General features: G+C 43.6%; 1 protein-coding gene across 1 annotated transcript; it reads right to left on the bottom strand.

The window, feature by feature from the left end:
- Positions 1 to 18,662: 18,662 nt before the first annotated feature.
- LEMD1 (LEM domain containing 1) lies at positions 18,663 to 21,534 on the bottom strand. Its single transcript, XM_045165780.1, has 3 exons — positions 21,448 to 21,534; positions 20,084 to 20,203; positions 18,663 to 19,241 (listed from the first exon to the last, which is right to left on the bottom strand). The coding sequence occupies exons 2-3, from the start codon at positions 20,163 to 20,165 to the stop codon at positions 19,102 to 19,104; spliced, it is 222 nt and encodes a 73-aa protein (XP_045021715.1). The 5' UTR covers positions 20,166 to 20,203; positions 21,448 to 21,534; the 3' UTR covers positions 18,663 to 19,101.
- Between the last annotated feature and the right edge of the window lie 803 nt (positions 21,535 to 22,337).

The raw sequence follows: 22,337 nt of genomic DNA, 5'->3' as shown, positions 1-22,337 counted from the left end.
GTAACGGCCCTACTCCGCCAAACGGCATACTCCACCCACTACACAAAGGCACATGGAAGCTTGGACTTCCGCTTCCATGTGTCAGAAGCCCCCACCCCAGCTGGGTGTGTCGGTGCAGGCCACGTGGGGCCTCACTCCCCACAGCCCAGCAATAGTAAGGCGCATACACCCACCAGGGCGGCAGTGGAGGCCCGTGGGACCCTGGGCTTCTACCCGCACCAGACGGCAGAGAGTTGGCCCTCCTCTTTCCCACCGTGTGGAGCAGGCCCACTAAAGTAGAAGACTTAAATAGCATCCGGAGCCTCATAACTCAGGCGAGAAAAAACTAGCAGAGGCCAGCACCAAGTTGACACGCATACTAAAATCATCTGACCAGGATTTTAGAGTAACTTTCACAAAGCACTTCAAGGAACAATGAGACATGTTTGAAACAAATGAAAAATTTTTAATTCTCTACAGAAATGGTACAATATATACAGAAAAATCAAGTGTAAATTTTAGAATTGAAAAAATTCAACAACCAAAATAAAAAATTTATTTAGATGGGCTTGACAGCAGAATGAAGAAAACAGAGGAAAGAATCGATGTCCTTGGAGAAAGAAGTATACAAACCATCCAAAACAAACAATACAGAGAAAACAGAATAAAAAAAAAATGTCTGAGTCTTAATGGATTATAATGTCTAACATATGTAATCAGAGTCCTTAAAGCAGAGGAAGATGAAGTCAGGCTAAAAAAGGCATTTGGAGCAGTAATGACTGACAATGTCCCAAATTTGACAAAAGGCACCAACCTACAGGACTAGAAAAGTCAGTTTTCATTCCAATCTCAAAGAAGGGCAGTGCAAAAGAATGTTCAAACTACTGGACAATTGCATTCATTTCACATGCTAGTAAGATTATGCTGAAAATCTTTCAAGCTAAGCTTCAGCAGTATGTGAACCAAGAACTCTCAGATGCATAAGCTGGGCTTAGAAAAGACAAAGGAACCAGAGATCAAATTGCCAGCATTCACTGGATCATATAGAAAGCAAAGGAATTCTAGAAAAACATCTATTTTTGCTTCATTGACTAAGCAAAAGCCTTTGACTGTGTGGATCACAACAAACTGTGGAAAATTCTTGAGAGATGGGAATATCAGACCACCTCTCTTGTCTCCTGAGAAACCTGTATGAGGGTCAAGAAGCAATAGTTAAAACCGGACGTGGAACAATTGACTAGTTCAAAATTGGGAAAGAAGTATGACAAGGCTGTATATTGTCAACCTGTTTATTTAACTTATATGCAAAGTATATCATGCTAAATGCCAGACTGGATGAATCACAAGCTGGGATCAAGACTGGTGGGAGAACCATCAACAACCTCAGATACGCAGATGATACCACTCTAATGGCAGAAATCGAAGAGGAACTAAAGAGCCTCTTGATGAGGGTGAAAGAAAAAGGTGAAAAAGCTGGTAAAACTCAATAGTCAAAGAACAGAGCATGCCATCTGGTCCCATCACTTCATGGCAAATAGAAGGGGAAAAAGTGGAAACAGTGACAGATTTTACATTCTTGAGCTCCAAAACCACCATGGATGTTGACTGCAGCCATGAAATTAAGACTGTTGCTCCCTGGAAGGAAAGCTATGACAAACATAGATAGCTTATTAAAAAGCAAAGACATCATTTTGCTGACAAAGGTCCATACAGTCAAAGCTGTGGTTTTTCCAGTAGTCATGAACGGATGCAAAAGTTGGACCATAAAGAAGGCTGAGCACCGAAGAACTGATGCTTTTGAACTGTGGTGTTGGAGAAGACTCCTGAGACTCCCTTGGACAGTAAGGAAATCAAACCAGTCCATCCTAAAGGAAATCAACCCTGAATATTCACTGGAAGGACTGATGCTGAAGCTGAAGCTCCAATACTTTGGCCACCTGATGTGAAGAGCCAACTCATTAGAAAAGACCCTGATGCTTGGAAAGATTGAGGGCAGGAGGAGAAAAGGGTGGCAGAGGAAGAGATGCTTAGAAAGCGTGACCGACTCAATGGACATGAATTTGAGTAAACTCTAGGAGATGGTGAAGGACAGGGAAGCCTGGCAGTGCTGCAGGCCGTAGGGTTGCAGAGAGTTGAAACAGTACTTAGTGACTGAACAACAACAGCAACCAATCTACAGATTTAAGAAGCTGAATGAATTCCAAACAGAATAAACCTAAAGAAAGCTATGCCAAGATATGTCATAATCAACTTTCTGAAAACTTTTGTGATGTTGAAGGGTATCATAAAGAAAGTTAAAAGGCAACCTACAGAATGGGGAAAAAATATTTGCAAATCATATATCTGATAACAGTCTAGTATTCAGAATATATAAAGTCTTATAACAAAAAAACCCAACAAACGATCTGGTTAAAATGGCTTGAATAGACATTTCCGAAGAAGATACACAAAAGGGAAATAGACAGTTGAAAAGATGGTTTAGCATCACTAATCATTAAGGAAAAATGCAAATCAAACCCTCAATGAGATACTACACCCACCAGATGGCTATTAAAAAACTTGGAGCGGAATAAGGAGAGTTGACAAGGATATGAGAAATTACAACTCTCATACATAGGTAGTAGGAAGATGCTGCAGACTTTACCATATGTCCCAACAATTTCGCTCCTAGGTATGTACCCAAAAGAACGGAAAACAGGCACTCAACTATCTGTATGTGAATATTCAAGGTACCACTATCCAAATGTCCTTCAGTGAATGAATGAATGAATGAAAAAATTGTGGTATATCCATACAATAGGCTTCCCTGGTAGCTCAGTTGGTAAAGAATCCATCTGCAAAGCAGGAGACCTGGGTTCGATCCCTGGGTTGGGAAGATCCCCTGGAGAAGGGAATGGCTACCCACTACAGTATTCTGGCCTGGAGAATTCCATGGACTGTATAGTCCATGGGGTTGCAAAGAGTCGGACACGACTGAGCGACTTTCACTTCACTCACAAACAATGGACTATTATTTAGTCATAAAAGATACAGATACATGCTACAGCATGGATGAACCTTGAAAACCTTATGGTAAGTGAAAGAAGTCAGTCACAAAACATCACATACTAAATGATCCCATTCATATGACAAATTTGGAAGTAAATTCATTGAAACAGAAAGCATATAAATTGTTGTTAGGAGTGGGGTGGGGAATAACTGGCCACTGGGTGCTCAGTTTTATTTTGGGGCAATGAAAATGTTTTGAAATTAAATAGAGGTAGTGGTTTCACAGCATTATGAACGTTCTAAATGCCATTGTTCATTTTAAAATAGTAAATTTTGCATTATGTGAATTTAACCTCAATTTTTAAAAACGTCTGACTTCTGTCATTGTACTGTGAATGTCTCTATGCAGTGGTCCCCAGCCTTTTTGGCACCAGGGACCACTTTTGTAGAAGACTGGGGAGGGAGGGAAGTGGTTTTAGGATGAGTCAAGAGCATTATATTTATTGTGCACTTTATTTCTATTATTACCACATTGGGATATATAATGGAATAATCAGACAGCTCACCATAATGCAGAATCAGTAGGAGCCCTGAGCTTGTTTTCCTACAACTAGACGGTCCCATCTAGGGGTGATGGGAGAGCAGTGGGGAGCGGCTGTAAATGCAGATGAAGATTTCTTCAACTGCCCACCACTCAGCTTTTACTGTGCAGCCTGGCTGCTAACAGGTGGTTGGGGACCCTGCCTTTATATTTTTAGTCTAAGAAAATACATAATAAAGTTTTGGGGAGGGAGTAAAAGGTCATAATGTCTACAGCTTAGTTTGAGAAACAGTAATATACGAACAAAGCTAGTGGAGGTGATGGAATTCCAGTTGAGCTATTTCAAACCCTTAAAGACGATGCTGTGAAAGTGCTGCACTCAATATGCCAGCAAATTTGGAAAACTCAGCAGTGGCCACAGGACTGGAAAAGGTCAGTTTTCATTCCAATCCCAAAGAAAGGCAATGCCAAAGAATGCTCAAACTACAGCACAATTGCACTCATCTCACATGCTAGTAAAGTAATGCTCAAAATTCTCCAAGCCAGGCTTCAACAGCACATGAATTGTTAACTTCAGATGTTCAAGCTAGTTTTAGAAAAGGCAGAGGAACCGGAGATCAAATTGCCAACATCCAATGGATTGTCAAAAAAGCAAGAGAGTTCCAGAAAAACATCTATTTCTGCTTTATTGACTATGCCAAAGCCTTTGATTGTGTGGATCACAATAAAACTGTGGAAAATTCTGAAAGAGATGGGAATACCAGACCACCTGATCTGTCTCTTGTGAAACCTGTGTGCAGGTCAGGAAGCAACAGTTAGAACTGGACATGGAACAACAGACTGGTTCCAAATACGAAAAGGAGTACGTCAAGGCTGTATATTGTCACCCTGCTTATTTAACTTATATGCAGAGTACATCATGAGAAAAGCTGGGCTGGAAGAAGCATAAGCTGGAATCAAGATTGCCGGGAAAAACATCAATAACCTCAGATATGCAGATGACACCACCCTTATGGCAGAAAGTGAAGAAGAACTAAAGAGCCTCTTGATGAAAATGAAAGAGGAGAGTGAAAAAGTTGGCTTAAAGCTCAACATTCAGAAAACGAAGATCATGGCATCTGGTCCCATCACTTCATGGAAAATAGATGGGGAAATAGTGGAAACAGTGGCTGACTTTATTTTGGGGGGCTCCAAAATCACTGCAGATGGTGATTGCAGCCATGAAATTAAAAGATGCTTACTTCTTGGAAGGAAAGTTATGACCAACCTAGACAGCATATTAAAAAGCACAGACATTACTTTGCCAACAAAGGTCCGTCTAGTCAAGGCTATGGTTTTTCCAGTAGTCATGTATGGATGTGAGAATTGGACTATAAAGAAAGCTGAGTGCCAAAGAATTGATGCTTTTGAACTGTGGTGTTGGAGAAGAGTCTTGAGAGTCCCTTGGACTGTAAGGAGATCCAACCAGTCCATCCTAAAGGAGATCAGTCCTGGGTGTTCATTGGAAGGACTGATGCTAAAGCTGAAACTCCAATACTTTGGCCACCTGATGCAAAGAGCTGACTCATCTGAAAAGACCCTGATGCTGGGAAAGATTGAAGGCAGGAGGAGAAGGGGACGACAGAGGATGAGATGGTTGGATGGCAACACCGACTCAATGGACATGGGTTTGGGTGGACTCTGGGAGTTGGTGATGGACAGGGAGGCCTGGTGTGCTGTGGTTCATGGGGTTGCAAAGAGTCGGACACGACTGAGCGACTGAACTGAACTGAACTGCATAGATAAAGTTATAAAACAAATGTGGTAAAACATTGAGACTTGGTGTTTCTAGGTGAAGGAACTCACCAACAAACTGGAACTCCAACAAACAGGAGCTCTTTGTTGGAAACTTTCTGTTAAGTTTGAAATCATTTCTTTTACAGACACCAAGAAAAGAGTAAGAAGACACACCTACTGATGGGGAATGTCCCTCTAACGGGAGAGGCCGTGCATGTCAAGGGGCAGGAGTTACATGGGAAGTCTCTATTTTCCTCTCAATTTTGCTGCGAACCTAAAACTACTGCAAAAATACTTGTCTCACAAGAAAAGAGAGAAAATCTCAAACTACTAGAAGATACATTCTACACTAAATGACTCACAAAGGATTAGTATCTAAAATATACAAAGATTTCTTACAAATCAACAAGAAAAAGGTAAACAATCTAAGAGAAAAAAATGGGCAAGAGACATGAACAGGCATTGCCCAGATGAGAAGACACAGACGACCAATACACATGTGTAAAGATGCTCAACTTGCAATAAGAAAAATACAAATTACAGTCATAATGAAATACCATCTTCCACCCACTGCATTGACAAAAATTAAATCTGTCAATACCGCTCTTTGAAGAAGATTTAGAACAATGGAGCCCTTACTATACCGCTGGTCGGAGCGTAAAATGTTGCAGCTACTTTATAGACAACTTAGCATATTCTCTCAAGTTGAAGAGAGATATCCTTGGATTCCGCTACTAGTGGAGCAGGTCCACTTCTCGGTCTATTCATTCAATCAGGAAAGTTCTTGTGCGTGTGCACAGTGGGTCGTGTGCCCCAGTGTTTGCGGCAGCACTGATTGTATTAGAGTACCTTGGGAAATGATCTGAGAAGCCCAATAAATAAAGAATGGATAGATATGTCTTCATAATAACTATATAGCAGTAAAAATGAACTAGAGCAACAGATATTGAGTGAAGCTCACAACATAATACAAAATGATAAAGGAAAGTTGCAGAGGAATACTTGGGCTTCCCAGGGGGCTCAGTGGTAAAGAATCCACCTGCAATGAAGGAAACACGCTTTCAACCCCTGGGTCAGGAAGATCCTCTGGAGAAGGAAGTGGCAACCCACTCCCGTATTCTTACCTAGGAGATCTCATGGACAGGAGCCTGGTGGGCGACAGCCCATGGGGTCACAGAGTTGCACACGACACGGGGACTAAATCACCACCACCACAGAAGGATACTTACATTGTGATATAACCTAAATAAAATCCAAAATCACAAGAGACTAAAGTGTGTGGATACTGTAAAGAAAAGGAAAAGAATGAAAGGTAGAAAATTCAGGTTAGTGGCTACCTTGGGGAAAGGCAGGAAGGGAATACGGTCAGGGAGGGATACACTGGGGTCTTCAACTGAATTAGAAATGATTTTTTTTTAATCTCTGGAGGGGGACTCTAACTACTCATGTGATTCTCTATATCTTTTTAAATGCATAAGATACGTTATAACAAAATGTCAAAAAAAGTTTTTCAGGTTTGAATTGTTTTGTCCACTTGGGAAAGTTCCGGGTACCCATATGCATATACATCAGCCCATTTTAACTCTCCCGATTTCTGTAGCATGGTTTAATGAGTGAATGGAAGGATGGATGAGAAGCGCCTCTTTTTACAAGGAAAGCCTTTGCTTCCGCGGGTGAACATGGAGTCCTTCTGCGATACAAACAGAAGAGACACCGGGGGGCGCTGTTTCACCACTCAGGCGCCCGGTTGTTTTTCCGCACCTTTGAACGCTCGATGTACTGGAAAGGGCAATAGAATGGAAATTGGGAGGCTGGAATTCTACTCCAGCTTTTCTTCTAAATCTGTGGTTTGGGCAAGTCATAGTCCCTCTCTGCTTGTTATTTCATCTATAAGATGAACCATGTGCAAGGCTTCCTCCAAGAAGCCTTTCAGTTAGGAAATTCCATAATCAATAATTATCTCTACTAAATCATGCCTAGACTCATGAATTGTGATGGATAGTTTCTGGTGCTCACAAAGCCCTAACAAGTCCCAAGAAATTCAAATAACTCAGGGGTCCTCATGTGAGTAATTCCTATCCCCCAAATGGATATATATATCTAAACTCATAAGGCAAATTATAAATTAGTTAAAGTCGGTGTGGTTATATTCTTAGATGAAAGGGAATAGAAAGATGTACATCCTAAACAAATACATATTTTTCCTATAGAAAAAGACCACCACTGCTCATAATTCTGTTTTATGAAAATAAATGTTTACTTTGTTTATCAGCTTAGAATTACTATAATCAGAGTTTGGTTTCACTATCTCTTCCTGCTGCTCTTGTATTTCAAAAACTGGGTTTTACTACATAGAAAGAACCAGCATGTAACCGGTAAGATAAAGGCAAAGAAATAAGGTAAAGGGACATTGATTATTAAGCATATCTACCAGGAGGTCAGTATTTTTAGAACAATGTTAAATTACATTCCTTGTAAAGATGGCATTTAGCTCCCATTAGCACATGTCATAGGTAAGAACAAAGGGCTTATTAAATAGTTATAGAATATGCAATTTACTCTTCACTTTGACTCAACTGAATATACAACTATTATTGGGAATAAGGATGTTTCTCAATTAATTAAGAAACTGTGGTCTCCTAAAATCTTTACATGCAACTCAAACCACACACTTGATGGCAGTCTTAAGAGTGGCATATTCCCTCAGTATGTAGGGTCTTCTGTTTGCAGCGCTTGGGGTAGGCTCTGTACATGATACTTACAGGCCTACAAGGCATATTATCAGCAACAATTGCAATTGAGACACAGAGCAAAAAATCCTATGAAAGTCCTGGCACAAAGATGTTGAAGCTGATCTCAGAATCAGAAATGGAAAAGACATGAAGCTTTCTCTCCTTTCCTTTTCCTTCCCTGGATTGTCAGTGTGTTCTGCACTGGAAGACGGGAAGTGGGGACAAGGACGCAGAGTGCCAGCCTGCCTGAAGATCAAGGATGTGGAGCGGGGTGCTGTGTGTACGGGCGGGACCTTGGGGGTACCTGATGGGTGACGAACAGGAACTGAAGGGGAGAGAACGGCGTGGAGGCTTTGTGTACCCTCTGTCCCAGGACAGAAAGACAGCAAGGGGAGGGCCACATGGAGGCGCTGGCATGTCCAGGGGTCAAGGAAGTAGTGATGGGGGCTGTGCAGACAAGGAGCTGGCGATTATGATTGTGAAATTGCTTATGCTGAGAGAATTAGAAAATTGAACAAAATGTAAATACACTGAGGATAATGGAAGGCAGGTTTTTCCCTGTCAGAGAAGTGACTTAACAAACACAGAAAGGGGAAAGGTTAGAAAGAACACTGCAATGCTGGGTTGTAATGGACAGCCCATAGTGAAAGTGGAGAGTGAAACAGTTGGCTTAAAGCTCAACATTCAGAAAACGAAGATCATGGCATCCGGTCCCATCACTTCATGGGAAATAGATGGGGAAACAGTGGAAACTGTGTCAGACTTCATTATTTTGGGCTCCAAAATCACTGCAGATGGTGACTGCAGCCTTGAAATTAAAAGACGCTTACTCCTTGGAAGGAAAGTTATGACCAACCTAGATAGCATATTCAAAAGCAGAGACATTACTTTGCCAACAAAGGTCTGTCTAGTCAAGGCTATGGTTTTTCCAGTGGTCATGTATGGATGTGAGAGTTGGACTGTGAAGAAGGCTGAGCACCGAAGAATTGATGCTTTTGAACTGTGGTGTTGGACAAGACTCTTGAGAGTCCCTTGGACTGCGAGGGGATCCAACCAGTCCGTTCTGAAGGAGATCAGCCCTGGGATTTCTTTGGAAGGAATGATGCTAAAGCTGAAACTCCAGTACTTTGGCCACCTCATGCGAAGAGTTGACTCCTTGGAAAAGACTCTGATGCTGGGAGGGATTGGGGGCAGGAAGAGAAGGGGACGACAGAGGATGAGATGGCTGAATGGCATCACTGACTCGATGACGTGAGTCTGAGTGAACTCCTGGAGTTGGTGATGGACAAGGAGGCCTGGTGTGCTGCGATTCATGGGGTCGCAAAGAGTTGGAGACGACTGAGCGACTGAACTGAACTGAACTGAACAGACTCATGCTTTTAAAATGTATATCTATAGAGATATAAAAATAGTGATAGATGCATAAGTCTATGTGTACATAGAAACAAACATTTTCTAGCTCTGTCCACTGAGAGGGCCTAGAAGCAATGACTCCCCAGTAACAGTGAGCTCACTGAAGATCTTGGTTTCTGAATATCATTCTGCAGCAAAAGGAGCCAGCATTCCTGGGGCAGAAAAAGCACAAGATGGGTCTGAGACCTCTTGTTATGTTTCAGAAATGAAGGAAATGCTCAAGGAATGAGGAGCACATGTCTTTTTCTCTTTGTTTTGTTTTGTATTGTTCTCACTGCACTGCATGTGGGATATTAGTCACCCCCTGTTGTTATTTATACACTAAGTCATGTCTGACTCTTTGCAACCCCATGGGCTGTAGCCCACTGGGCTCCTCTGTCCATGGGATTTCCCAGACAAGAATACTGGAGTGGGTTGCCATTTCCTTCTCCAGGGGACCTTCCCAACCCAGGGATTGAACCCACGTTTCCTGCAATGGCAGGCAGATTCTTTACTGTCCGAGCCACCAGGGAAACCAAAACAACCAATCAACAAATAAATAAATGAGGGTGAAGGGAAAGTCTTCCTTATAGTAAAATACCAACTAATAAACATAGAAGAGATAATAGAAATAGAAACTTTCAACGGGCCATCCTGATGATGGAAGTTGAATTAGGCAGTCATTTCTGAGTAGTGGGCTAATGAATACTGGGCTTGATGAGGTATCATTTCAGAATAGCTTTCCTCAAAACTCTGTTCAATTCCAAAGAGAGAAATGATAGCTTTATGGAGGGGCCTGACAGACACCAACTTTTCCAGGTGATTAAGGCTAGCATTTACCAGCAGTGGGACGGAATGATAAGAGCACACCATTTCTGAGGAATTCCTGCCTGAATACATGGCCTGAAAGAAAGTCAAAAGAAGAATCACCCTGTGAAATGAAAGGCCTATCCTCCTTAAAACAGTCCAGGACATTTGACAGGGAAAGACTGAGGCACTGTTGTTTCAGATTGAAGGAAGCTGCAAAGACTTGACAACTACAGGCGGCACGTGCTCCTGGATTGGCCTTGGGCCAGAAACCAAAGGACATAATCGGAGCAGTTGGTGAAATCTGAATGGGGTCTGAACACTGGATGGTAGCACTGAATTAATGTGCATTTCCGTGTTACACAGTGGTTATGTGGGAAAGAATCCCTCAGGGGCAGGCAGAGTACATGCTGGAGAACTGAGGGGCTCTGTGGCTGCTGTTTGCTCTCAGTGGTTCAGACATAATGGTGGGACACATATGTGCACACACACACAAAATAAGGACCTACTGTATAACATCGGGAGCTATAGTCAATATTTTGTAATAACCTATAAGGAGAAGGAACATATATGTATATATACAAAAACTAAATCACTAAAACTAACCAACACTGTAAATTAACTATAGTTCAATTTTTTTTAACGTGGTGAAAGGTAACCATTGGATTTTCTGGGATATGGGAATTCTATTGAGTTGGTCAGAAAGTTCTTTTGGGTCTTTCTGTAAGATGTAATGGAAAAATCCAAACGCACTTTTTGGCTAACCCAAAACTGAAACTCCAGTACTTTGGCCACCTCATGTGAAGAGTTGACTCATTGGAAAAGACTCTGATGCTGGGAGGGATTGGGGGCAGGAGGAGAAGGGGATGACAGACGATGAGATGGCTGGATGGCATCCGTGACTCGATGGACGTGAGTCTGAGTGACCTCCAGGAGTTGTGATGGACAGGGAGGCCTGGTGTGCTGCGATTCATGGGGTCGCAAAGAGTCAGACACAACTGAGGGACTGAACTGAATACTATTCTTGCAACTTTCACCAAGTTTGAACTTATCTCAAAATAAATTATTCAAAAAATGTTTAAAGAGGCAGGGATAGATTTACATCTACGATCGAGAAGAAGGAATCCTATGTACTGATAGAGCACATATAACATTTTTTTTTAAAGTTTGATCTGCCTCATTCAACACACAGCACTCACAGAGAGCAATCTTTAATTATATCTGTATATTTAACTGTATAAATACATTTGTGTGTGATGCGATAAGTCACTTCAGTCATGCCCGCTCTTTGCAACCCTATGGACTGACGAGCCTGCCAGGCTCCTCTGTCCATGGGATTCTCCAGGCAAGAATACTGGAGTGAGTTGCCTGGTTCTTCTCCAAGGCATCTTGCAGACCCAGGGATCCAACCCACGACTCCTGAGTCTCCTGCATTGGCAGGCGGGTTCTTTACCACTAACGTCACCTATAGGCAACTATAAATCACATTCTATGGCACTTGGGAGCTCAATACTGAAGATTCCGTTTCCATTATATTATTTTTCACTAAGTATATTGCTTTGTATCACAGATAATTAAATATCATGCTTTTTATATAATATTAATGATAAGAATATTATTTATTTGTACTTATATAACTCATTATACTCCATCACTTCTCTATTTTACCCACTCCAACTTAATCCTTACAAAATTATATGAAGTTGAGATTATTATCATCCATATTTGCGGATGAAAAAATGAAGACACAGAGAAGGCAAGTGTCTTGTCCAAGTTAGTGGCAGAACTGGGATATGAACCCAGGCGGTAGAGTCCGTATTTTTTATATACGTGTTCTTTGTTTCCGGAGCTCTACTTAAATTTCTGCAAGACAGAAACTATGGCTCCTTTTGCACCTATTTTCTTCCTAAAGAAGGTCTAGCACAACACCCTATATTCAGGGTGCATAACTGTATATGCCCTATATACAGTTAAAAACCATAAGTAGTCGTTAACTCACACGCTGAGAGCTGGTGGAAGCTCTGTAGTCACGACCCCCTGCGCGGTCATTACTTTGCTCTGACCCAAGCACTGTCTCTCGAGAGACTACAGTAAGGTGTGCCCAGGAGATGGCACAGACGAGGAGGCCAGAGAGCCAGGTCATCATGGTCACTGCAGGTGAAGCTTCCCTGCAGGTCAGCAGCAGGGACTGAGCAACTGCCCCAACCCACACATGCCTGGCGTTGAGCTAAACAGAGGACTCAGATACAGTTTTTCACCCTCAAAAGGTGACAGCCTGGAACACTCCTGGGCAGAGGGTGGAAGTAGGGGTTGATTGAAAAGGCAGATTCCTAGAACCAGACCCACAGAGCACATGAGGAGAAACTCCTGGTGGAATGTGGTACAGGACAGGCGGCAAGATGAGAAGAAGGCATTCCAGGCTGGGAGAGCAGAATGAACGGGGATTCTGGCCGAAAAGAGCACTCTCTTTCGGGAAGAGAATAAGGAGACCCCCAGATGGGACCAGGAGCACACACCTTCCAGGGCCAGCTGCCCTCTGGGTGTTGCACACGGCAGCCCCCCCACCCAAAGACGTGTGCATGCACAAACACGTCACCCTTTGGAACCACTCCCAGGCCCAGGGTGACCATATGCCCTGTTTTTACTTCTGCTATTTCAGCATCCCTTCTGGTTTCATTCTCAAACGCATCCTGTTAGGGATAATAAATTTTATGGTCACCCTACTCAAACCCCACTGTATGCAACCTCGGTGCTTAGATTGTGTTGCCTCCCTACTTCCACCCGAACACTATTTTTCCCTCTTTGGGAGGAGGGGACGTAGAGCCTGAGTTATACACATTGGCCCAACTCCTTCCTCCATCAGTGGAAGCACAAACTGTGTCTAGAGTCTATCTGATGGAAAAACTCAACTAAAAATGTCCACCTGGCTTTGTTGGTGGTCTTAACCACCAAATCAAATGGGCCATATATGTGGCTTGATAACACACACACACATATAGTATTAAAAAGTGTGCAGATATTGACACAATCCAAATCTCAAAGTATTCCCCTAGAAATCTTCTAAAATAAGAGGGAAATGTGTGTTCACTGGTGCTTCAGAGAAATGTAAACACGACCCTTGCAGGTACTTAGAGGACTGTTAGGTACAGACCACTGCTTTTAAGTAATTAAAGTCTATGGTGTTCGACAAGTGTCTCAATAAACACACTTTCTACCACATTTTACATGGAAATTTAAGTGCTTATTTACATTTACTTTCAGACTTAAAGTTGAAAAGATGTCTTGGGGCCCTTCCAAGAATCAAAATGGCTTATATAAATCCTTCAGATCAGAACATCTTATGCCATCACAAACTTTCTATTAAATTCTATTGCTCATTCAAAATATTGACGTGTTTTATTTCGGGTTTCCGTAAAGCAAAGCATGAAGGGCATTGGTCCCACCTGATGCATTTTAAATACTCAGGCTGCTATTTTTTCTGTAAATGTCTTTGCAGGAACTATACAAAAGGCTTTTTCTGTGGAAATGAGGTTTACTGAATGGAAAGGATTCCTTTAATGAGCCATTTAGAAGAATTTAAAAATCCTTTTAGAAAATGTGTAAGATATCAGAACTTCTTCATCAAATTTGAATTATGTTTCCGTGGGAAGCTGAAGCTACAGTGTCCTGCAGGAATGTTTACGGGGGGCTCCTTTTCACTTGGTATTTAAACTCAGCAAGCAGTCTACACACTAGATCACATTGGTAAACCTACCCATTTGTCAACAGACTGTTTGGTAGATTTGATGAGGTGGGCTTTGTGCTCCTACTATGCGCAAGAGCCTGTGGCAGCCACTGAAGGGGACACAGGCACCTTGGCCTTTGAGATGCTCCTTAAGTCATCACAGGATTTTAACAGGAAGGAAAACGGGGAGCAGGTGGGACAATGAAAAGAATTCCATGCAAAGAGAACGGCTGAGGCAAAGGCCTGTGGAAAGAAAGTGAGCGAGGTGCAGAAACAACTACGGTTGAGTCTGATGAAAATCCCATGGACGGAGGAGCCTGGCGGGCTGCAGTCCATGGGGTCACTAAAAGTGAGACACGACTGAGAGACTTCACTTTCACTTTTCACTTTCATGCATTGGAGAGGGAAATGGCAACCCACTCCAGTGTTCTTGCCTGGAGAATCCCAGGGACGGGGAAGCCTGGTGGGTTGCCATCTATGGGGTCGCACAGAGTCGGACATGACTGAAGTGACTTAGCAGCAGCAGCAGCAGCTGATGATGATGAGGGAGATAAAGTAACTGGAGACACTGGTGCCTCCTCATGGTGTAGAATAAGCCTGCATCTTGTTCTAAAGCCTCCAGGCAAGTTAGTAATATGATTTAATCTCTACTGGTAGATTTGAACCCGACTTGGAGGAAGAGGCCAGTTAGGAAGATTTTGCAATTGTTTAAATTTTTTTAAAAAGTAGATGAATGCAAACCAACATAGCAGCAGTGGAGAGAGGAGGAGGGATAATTAAAAACAAAACAAAACTCATAATTCGAATCCACGGGATTTGGCAATGATGTATGTGTAGGAAGCTGAGGACTGTGGACATCCCACGATAACTCAGAGGTTTTGAGCCAGAACAGTGGGAAGGCAGTGAAGCCATCAGAATGAGCAGAGGTCACAGACGGAGGTTGGGGTGAGTGAGAATGAGCTGCTGGGATATAACCGAAGAGGGGAGTATAAACACATCTATCTAATCTATGAAATATCCATGATTATAAGCATTTGTTGGGTGAATGTGAGAAATGGGGAAGGAAGGACGGGGAGGAGAAGGAGAAGGAAGGAGCTCTCCAGGACAGGAGGCAATTGGATATGCAGACCCAAGCCTAGGAGAGGGTTCTCTGTGGAGGCCATGTAGAGACACCCCAGAGAGAGGCAGGGGGGGAAGAGACAGAAAGGGAAAAGACGCGGAGTGAGACAGAAGCAGCAGAGAGACTCGGGCACCAGTGCCTGTAGGGGCCAACAGACAAAGATCCAGCTCGGGACAGGAGGAGGCCAGACCCAAGAGCCGAGAGAGCACAGAGCTGCCAAATCTAAGGAAGCAGGCTGCGCTCAGAAGGCTGAGAAAGCGCCTCTCGAGTTGATGGCCCGGAGTTCACGACGTGGGCTAACAGCGCTCCAGGTCCGAGGCTAGAGCCTCCCCCTTCCCAGTCGCCCTGTGTCACAGCACAGCGATCCAGCTGCACTCGGGGAGGCCTAGAGCTGTTCAAGTCCCGTGGCCAGCAAGTGGAAGGGCAGGGCTGCTAACCCAGCGGGGCTTGCCCAAACCTGTGACTCCCACACGACCGGCTGCTTGTCTCATCGGTGACGAGGGTGGAGGGCAGACCTTGGCGTCCGGGAGACAGAGAGAAGGGCACAGGAACTCACACTTACCCCACGCTCACTGTGGGTGTACGTGTGACCGCGGGCCAGAGGAGAGACAGGGACGACCGCTGGAGGGGGCGAGGGTGGCTATTCAGGGAGGGGCGGGAGACACTTACTCTGGGCCCTGTGCTGGGATGTGGAAATACTTTCACAAAACAGAAACCTGCATTAACAGGGGCTTTTTAAAACACTAGGATTTTAGCATTATAACTGAGTGTAGAGGACTAGCTATTTCCTTTGCTAATACACATAAAAAGTGCTATTTCCTATATTTAATATATGTGTAAAAGTATTCATGCATTAGAATTGTACATACATTTTTGGGTCCCTTGCTTTTTTCTGATGAGGGTGTGATATTTCGTTTCAAAATGATAGTGGCATTAAACTCTGGATCATGGGAAACAAAAGGAAAATCGGCCATGAGAACATACAAGCTAGCAAAGGGAATAGACACCAATGACAGGAGTGAATCCTCTCAATCACAGGGCAAAAGATTCTTGTGAGGGGGAGAAAATTCATTTCACCTTCTGAGGGCAGATTCTGCACTGGCCTTTGTGGAACACACAATCACGCTGTGGGCTCCTCCCTGGGAGGCTGCGGTCGGCTTTGTGTGCCTCTGAGAGAAACACGCTGCAGAGCCAGAGCTGGCTGCTCATCTGGGCGTGTTTTTGGTCTCGTCATTGCCCCTTCAAAGTGGCTGTGAGCCTCATTCATCTCTGATTGTCAAGACAGGGCAGAATTTGTCCCGTATTCAAAGGAGCACCCAGGGGAGGGAAGGCCTGGCCTGTGCTAAAAAGGCTTTAAAATCAGGGGAACCACCATGAGCAGAAACCGCCATGAGGTTGTTAATCAACTCTCGGCTTCAGTTGGTGGAGAACTGTTTTGATCGACTTGGAGCAACTATGTGCTGTTGGACCTGCAGCAGAGGTTTTCTTGCATAGGATTTTACACGAGTCCTCTAAGTCAAAAATATTTGGGACGTTTGAAGAGGTTGTGAAAACTGAAAGTGAAGTCGCTCAGTCTTGTCTGACTCTTTGACACTCCATGGCCTGTAGCCTACCAGGCTTCTCTGTCCATGGGGTTTTCCAGGTAAGAGTACTGGAGTGGGTTGCCATTTCCTTCTTCGGAGGGTCTTCCCCACCCAGGGATCAAACCCAGATCTCCCTCACTGCAGGCAGACGCTTTACCCTCTGAGCCACCAGGGAGGCCCCTGAAGAGGTTAGATCCACTGAATGCCAGCACAGTGAGTGAGAACAAGAAAAACCGAATCTACTCATTGTTTGGACGACCTAATGCTCAGCCTCAGATCTGGTGCTGCCCTGCCCCCTCCACCACAACCCCACCCCAGGACTGCGTGCTTCTGTGAAACGGCCAAGGCCGAATGTGAATTCCATGACAACCCCTGCATTCTAACGGCACCAGGGTCTATGAAACTCCTCCAATGGGCAGATTCAAGTGTCTAATTCAGACCTGGCCTTGAGAAGCAGGTTTTCTGCTTGTACTACCCACCGGCCATTGACTCTTGCTTTTCAAGAGCAGGACTGAAGCAGAGCTTCTACTCTGACCTGATTACCTGCAGATGGCTAGTGTTAGGTGGACAGTAAAGCAATAGCAGAGCTTGCAAACCGAAGGTCCAGCTCCCTCCTAGACCTCGCATAAATGCACCTCTGTGGAGAACCTGCCTGCTGAGAACCAGGATGGCTTGGCTTGAGAACACAACAGCTTGGTTGTGTAGCTCTGACCTGCAGTCCTGGGCAGTCATGAGCAGTGAGCATACAAGCCTTCCTCTCTGGAATCTTCTAGGCTCACCCTGCATTTCATCAGAGGGCCGGTCAGGTCCCTTCAGCTATTGTCTCTGGCAGGGTACAGTGGCCCCCAGATCTGGATCAAGACTCTGAACACACCCCACCTCCAGAAAAACTCTGCAGTAGCCATTTGTCCTGAAGGACCCCCATGCTAACTACAGAGTCCAGTGAGGTCTGTCCCCAAACTCTGCTGCCATTTCCATGAGGTCATGCTGGGCTCAGGGAAAGCCTCAGGGTCTGCACCACCACCAACACTAGGTATTCCAGGGGATTCTTCGGGGGCCCCAGGCATTTGTTTGTCGAGTTCTTAATTTGAATTATATGAAATTGCCATTTTTTGTAGGTCAGACATGGAAAAAAATGTCATATGTTCATCCTCATAATGGAAATTATGAGAAAAGTGTAGAGTGACTTCCTGCTGTGTATGCACAGTATTGTTCCAGGACCTGGACACGTAGTGATAAAGAAGATGGATGGGCCTTGCTCTTCATGGCATATTCTATTGGGACCTGATTTTCTGGGGCAACTTCCTAGCTATATGTTAAGCCAGTTACTTGGCCTCTCTGAACTTCACCTAAGTATTGTGAGGGTTAAATGAGATAATGTATATTAGGCCAGAAATGCATCAACGGCCTTCAATGAATGATAGGTCCTTTTATTTTACTGTGGTTCACATAGGACTCCTAATAAATGTCTATTGAACAAAAAAAGCCTCAGAATGAATTGTGGGAATCTTAAAGCCCACGCCCTCAGAGCCTAAACTAGACACTCCTGCAGGAGAACTGTCCCCTGCAGCAGGGGCCCCTGAAAAGAAAAACCATGGATGCCAGAGTTCACCACCCCCTACCCACCCTGGGGCCTGGAAGAGACCAGTTATGGTCCACCCCCATGAAGTGCTGTTGGACCTGCAGCAGAGGTTTTCTTGCATAGGATTTTACACGAGTCCTCTAAGTCAAAAATATTTGGGACGTTTGAAGAGGTTGTGAAAACTGAAAGTGAAGTCGCTCAGTCTTGTCTGACTCTTTGACACTCCATGGCCTGTAGCCTACCAGGCTTCTCTGTCCATGGGGTTTTCCAGGTAAGAGTACTGGAGTGGGTTGCCATTTCCTTCTTCGGAGGATCTTCCCCACCCAGGGATCAAACCCAGATCTCCCTCACTGCAGGCAGACGCTTTACCCTCTGAGCCACCAGGGAGGCCCCTGAAGAGGTTAGATCCACTGAATGCCAGCACAGTGAGTGAGAACAAGAAAAACAAGGAGGCACAGGAGGACTTTGGGGAGGTACAATTTGGTTCATACATCTGAATGGACGTGTCATCATTTAGTCTGAAGAAAATAACTGCCAAATTTATTGCTTGAGGCAAAGCAGAGGTTGAGACCTCAAAGGAGACTAGGAAATTACCTGCGGGAACTTCTGGTTTTAGAAATCAAACACAGAGTTGGCTCTGATTAGCAACAGAATGTGCAAATTGACCAGTCCTTTCTCCAACAGTCCACCCACTGAGTCATTGGCATGAATGTAGATGTGGCGTTAATAGATTCCTTTTGCAGCCCCGGGGCCTATTTTTCGGCTCTGCGTGCAAACAGGCCACAGGGATATTTCACAGGTCACCTGGCATACCACTTAAGGCTGCACAAACCGTACCGTACAAGGCGTGAATAAGTGCACAGCTGCTATCTACAGGTCAGCTTCTGATGGTACCTTCACTGTCGTCATCGTCCTGAGCTCTGTTCAGTTCTCCGGGTCCATTCTTCTTGGGTGGTGCACACGGAGTTGAGACCAACAACTGCACTAGCTTCTTCTCATACACTTTTCTGGTGGAAGCTGAACAAGAATGTGGAGAGCAGTTAAGTCAGTCTGTGATTCAAAATATTACACAACTTAGATTTTTATTCTTACATTATTGGGAAATTGTGGCTTTTACAGTAAGGTGGACCCCATACATACTGGACTCACTCCTCACCTTCCACCAACACTTAAGGTGGGCTTCTGCGGACTGGCCACAGAGTTAGGTGTCGTGGACACTGGAGAACAAGACTGACAAAGTCGTACATCTTATTTATGGGAAATATGGACAAGGACATAAACAGTTAACATGGGGCACATTCTAGAAATGTAAAAAGAGCCCAGGGTGATATAATCAAGAGTAACTCTGACGATTGTAAAATACCAATACTTTCTCTTCACTAATCTGTGAATAAGAACTGGGTTACTTATGGTCTCTTCCTCCTATATGGTTTTCTGGGTTTTAAAATTTTTTCCTATTTCTATTTTAATGTTTTTTATCGCATATGTTCCTTCCACTGCAAATAATTTTCAGCCTTTGGAGTTAGTTCACAAGGAATCATTGAGTGCTGCTGCTGCTGCTAAGTCGCTTCAGTCGTGTCCGACTCTGTGCGACCCCATAGACGGCAGCCCATCAGGCTCCCCCGTCCCTGGGATTCTCCAGGCAAGAACACTGGAGTGGGTTGCCATTTCCCTCTCCAATGCATGAAAGTGAAAAGTGAAAGTGAAGTCTCTCAGTCGTGTCCGACTCTTAGCGACCCCATGGACTGCAGCCCACCAGGCTCCTCCGTCCATGGGGTTTTCCAGGCAAGAGTACTGGAGTGGGTGCCATTGCCTTCTCCGAATCGTTGAGTAGCCTCTAGTAATTGCCGCATACGTACGTAGTATCGGGCCAGGTGAAAATCCAAGTTTGTTGAGTTCATTCTGTAATTCGTCATCACTCAGACACGTCACCTCCACCATGGTGACAAAAGTTGGGTCTCTTTTCTGACAGTGGAATCCTGGAGATAGCAAAACGTTAAGTTATAAACGAGACTTGTAAATGAGAACTAAAACTTTACCAGTCCACAGAAGTGTTTACAGCCCCAGCTCCCCAGGTGTGGAGGTGCAGAGTCAATAAAGCAAAACCCACCATTTTCTGCTGTTTTTCTGTCATCAATCTCTTCTGGCTTTAGTGGCCTCAATGCAAAGCTTTGGTAGGGTGTCACTTTCCCCAGTGTCTTTGGGGTTCAATTATTTCTAACTTTTCTACTCAATTAATGTAAAAAAAATCTTCTACACAAAATGAACAGATATTTCGATCACTGCTTAGGAGCTCTGAGTAAGACACAAGCTCTTAGAAGATAAGTTAATTAAATATGAAAGAGCTGAGAGAGATTTTTTAGTGAGTTAAATAAAAGTTATTTATCCCCACCCTCCTTTTGATGAGAGTACAGAGTGCAGAGCACTCGGCTACTGCAGACAGTAGTCTTTTCACACTTGTAATTCAACTCTGAACATAACGGACGGCAGTTTTTAATTAGCTGCCAACAGGCTTTGTAATTGCTGAATTGGCATTTGAAAAAAAGTCAGCTATTCATTCTCTGGCACACAAATTGATTTATATAGATTCAGGCAATTCTTGATATGGCTTTCCAAATCTGCAAAACCTCAGGTTCAATCAGTTTTATTTCGTTGATCCCTGTATCCCCTAAAACTGACCTTCTACCTACTTAATAAAACTCTGAAAAGACAGATGCATTTATCAGATCTTTATTTATTATACCTCATTTTTATCATGTTTCCAGTCTTCTTAATATTGCAGTGAAAATGACTTCGAGACAATTACTCAGCATATCAGGATCTGGACCAATTTTAAGTAATGACTTTGAACTTTGTTCAATAAAGCTATACTTTGACCAGAGTCACATTCTGGCACATAGTAGGTACTTGGTAAATGTAAGTTTCCTTCTTTCCTATGTGTTTGGAAAGCTGAATTGACACTTTTAGGGCCACTAGTAAATGACCTAATGTTATGAAAGAAAAGGATGATGCACCTCAGATATTTTTTAAACTGGAAGCTAGCTTAGGCAGATCCTATGACACTTGCTCCCAAGAACAGCTGTCTGTTATTTCACCACCTTCCCAAAAATAACCTCCAAAAGAGCCCTCATCAATTTCAAGTGACAGCAGACAATTGCTTAAAGGAACACCCATATGGAAGAAAAATTCAAATAGAATCCAGTTGAATGATTAACTCACTTACTCGTTTACATGGTTGTCTAAAGTCTCTGCAGTTGGGTGGTTACTAAAGCTGGGTGAGTTTCACCCAAGGATTTCCACTAGCAACCAATCCCTTTTTGCCTGTTAAGTATTATGGTAATCATAATACTGACATGTGACATCAGAAATCCCCCTGGCAACAGACTGATGTGAAAGTCAGATGATGAATTTAACCTGACTTCAAACAGAAAGGGGCACTGGTCAACTTCATAGGCCAACTGCCATGGTAAAATATCAAGGGATGCAGAGAGACTGTCATGCATAGAAGTGAGAAGGGTCTGTTACCAAACCAAATGGTGCTAAGGAATTGGGAAGATAAAGGAGAAATCAAACAGACTCAAGTGTCCAGGCCATCATCAAGACTCACAGTAGTAGATGGGTAATTTGGCCATATACTCTAGGGAAAATGGGAAGGTAGAAGGAACTCATATTAACTTGTTAAGGAACTGCTCATGTAGGAAAAAGACTATTTTGGTAAACAATGTTTCAGAACTTTGATGGTTTTGGCCTTTTCAGAGCATTCTCATATCATCTCATTTCATCCTCTGCACACTCCTGAAAGACCTCTGGCACAGATATTATTTATTATCCATATTGCAGCGGCTAGTTTTTGTTGTCGTTGCTTACTTTTGTTTAAGAGAGAACCCTCAGACTATTAGCTTGGGTATTTCAAAAAATACTGCTGAGACTTTAAAAACAATTATGCAAGACAAAATATAGCTTTGTGAAAACACAATGCCTTCATTAAATACCAGGGGTAGGAGGAAATCACTGGGAGGGCTTAAGAGGACAGTGGAGCCAGCCTGGCTAGAGTCAAATTCCAGTTCTGTGTCTTACCAGCTGAGTGCCCCGGGTGGGCTAAGTTACCAACCT

The sequence above is a fragment of the Bubalus bubalis genome, chromosome 5, assembly GCF_019923935.1.
Source record: "Bubalus bubalis isolate 160015118507 breed Murrah chromosome 5, NDDB_SH_1, whole genome shotgun sequence".
Classification (NCBI taxonomy): Eukaryota; Metazoa; Chordata; class Mammalia; order Artiodactyla; family Bovidae; genus Bubalus; species Bubalus bubalis.
This window is presented reverse-complemented; position numbering and strand designations above follow the sequence as displayed.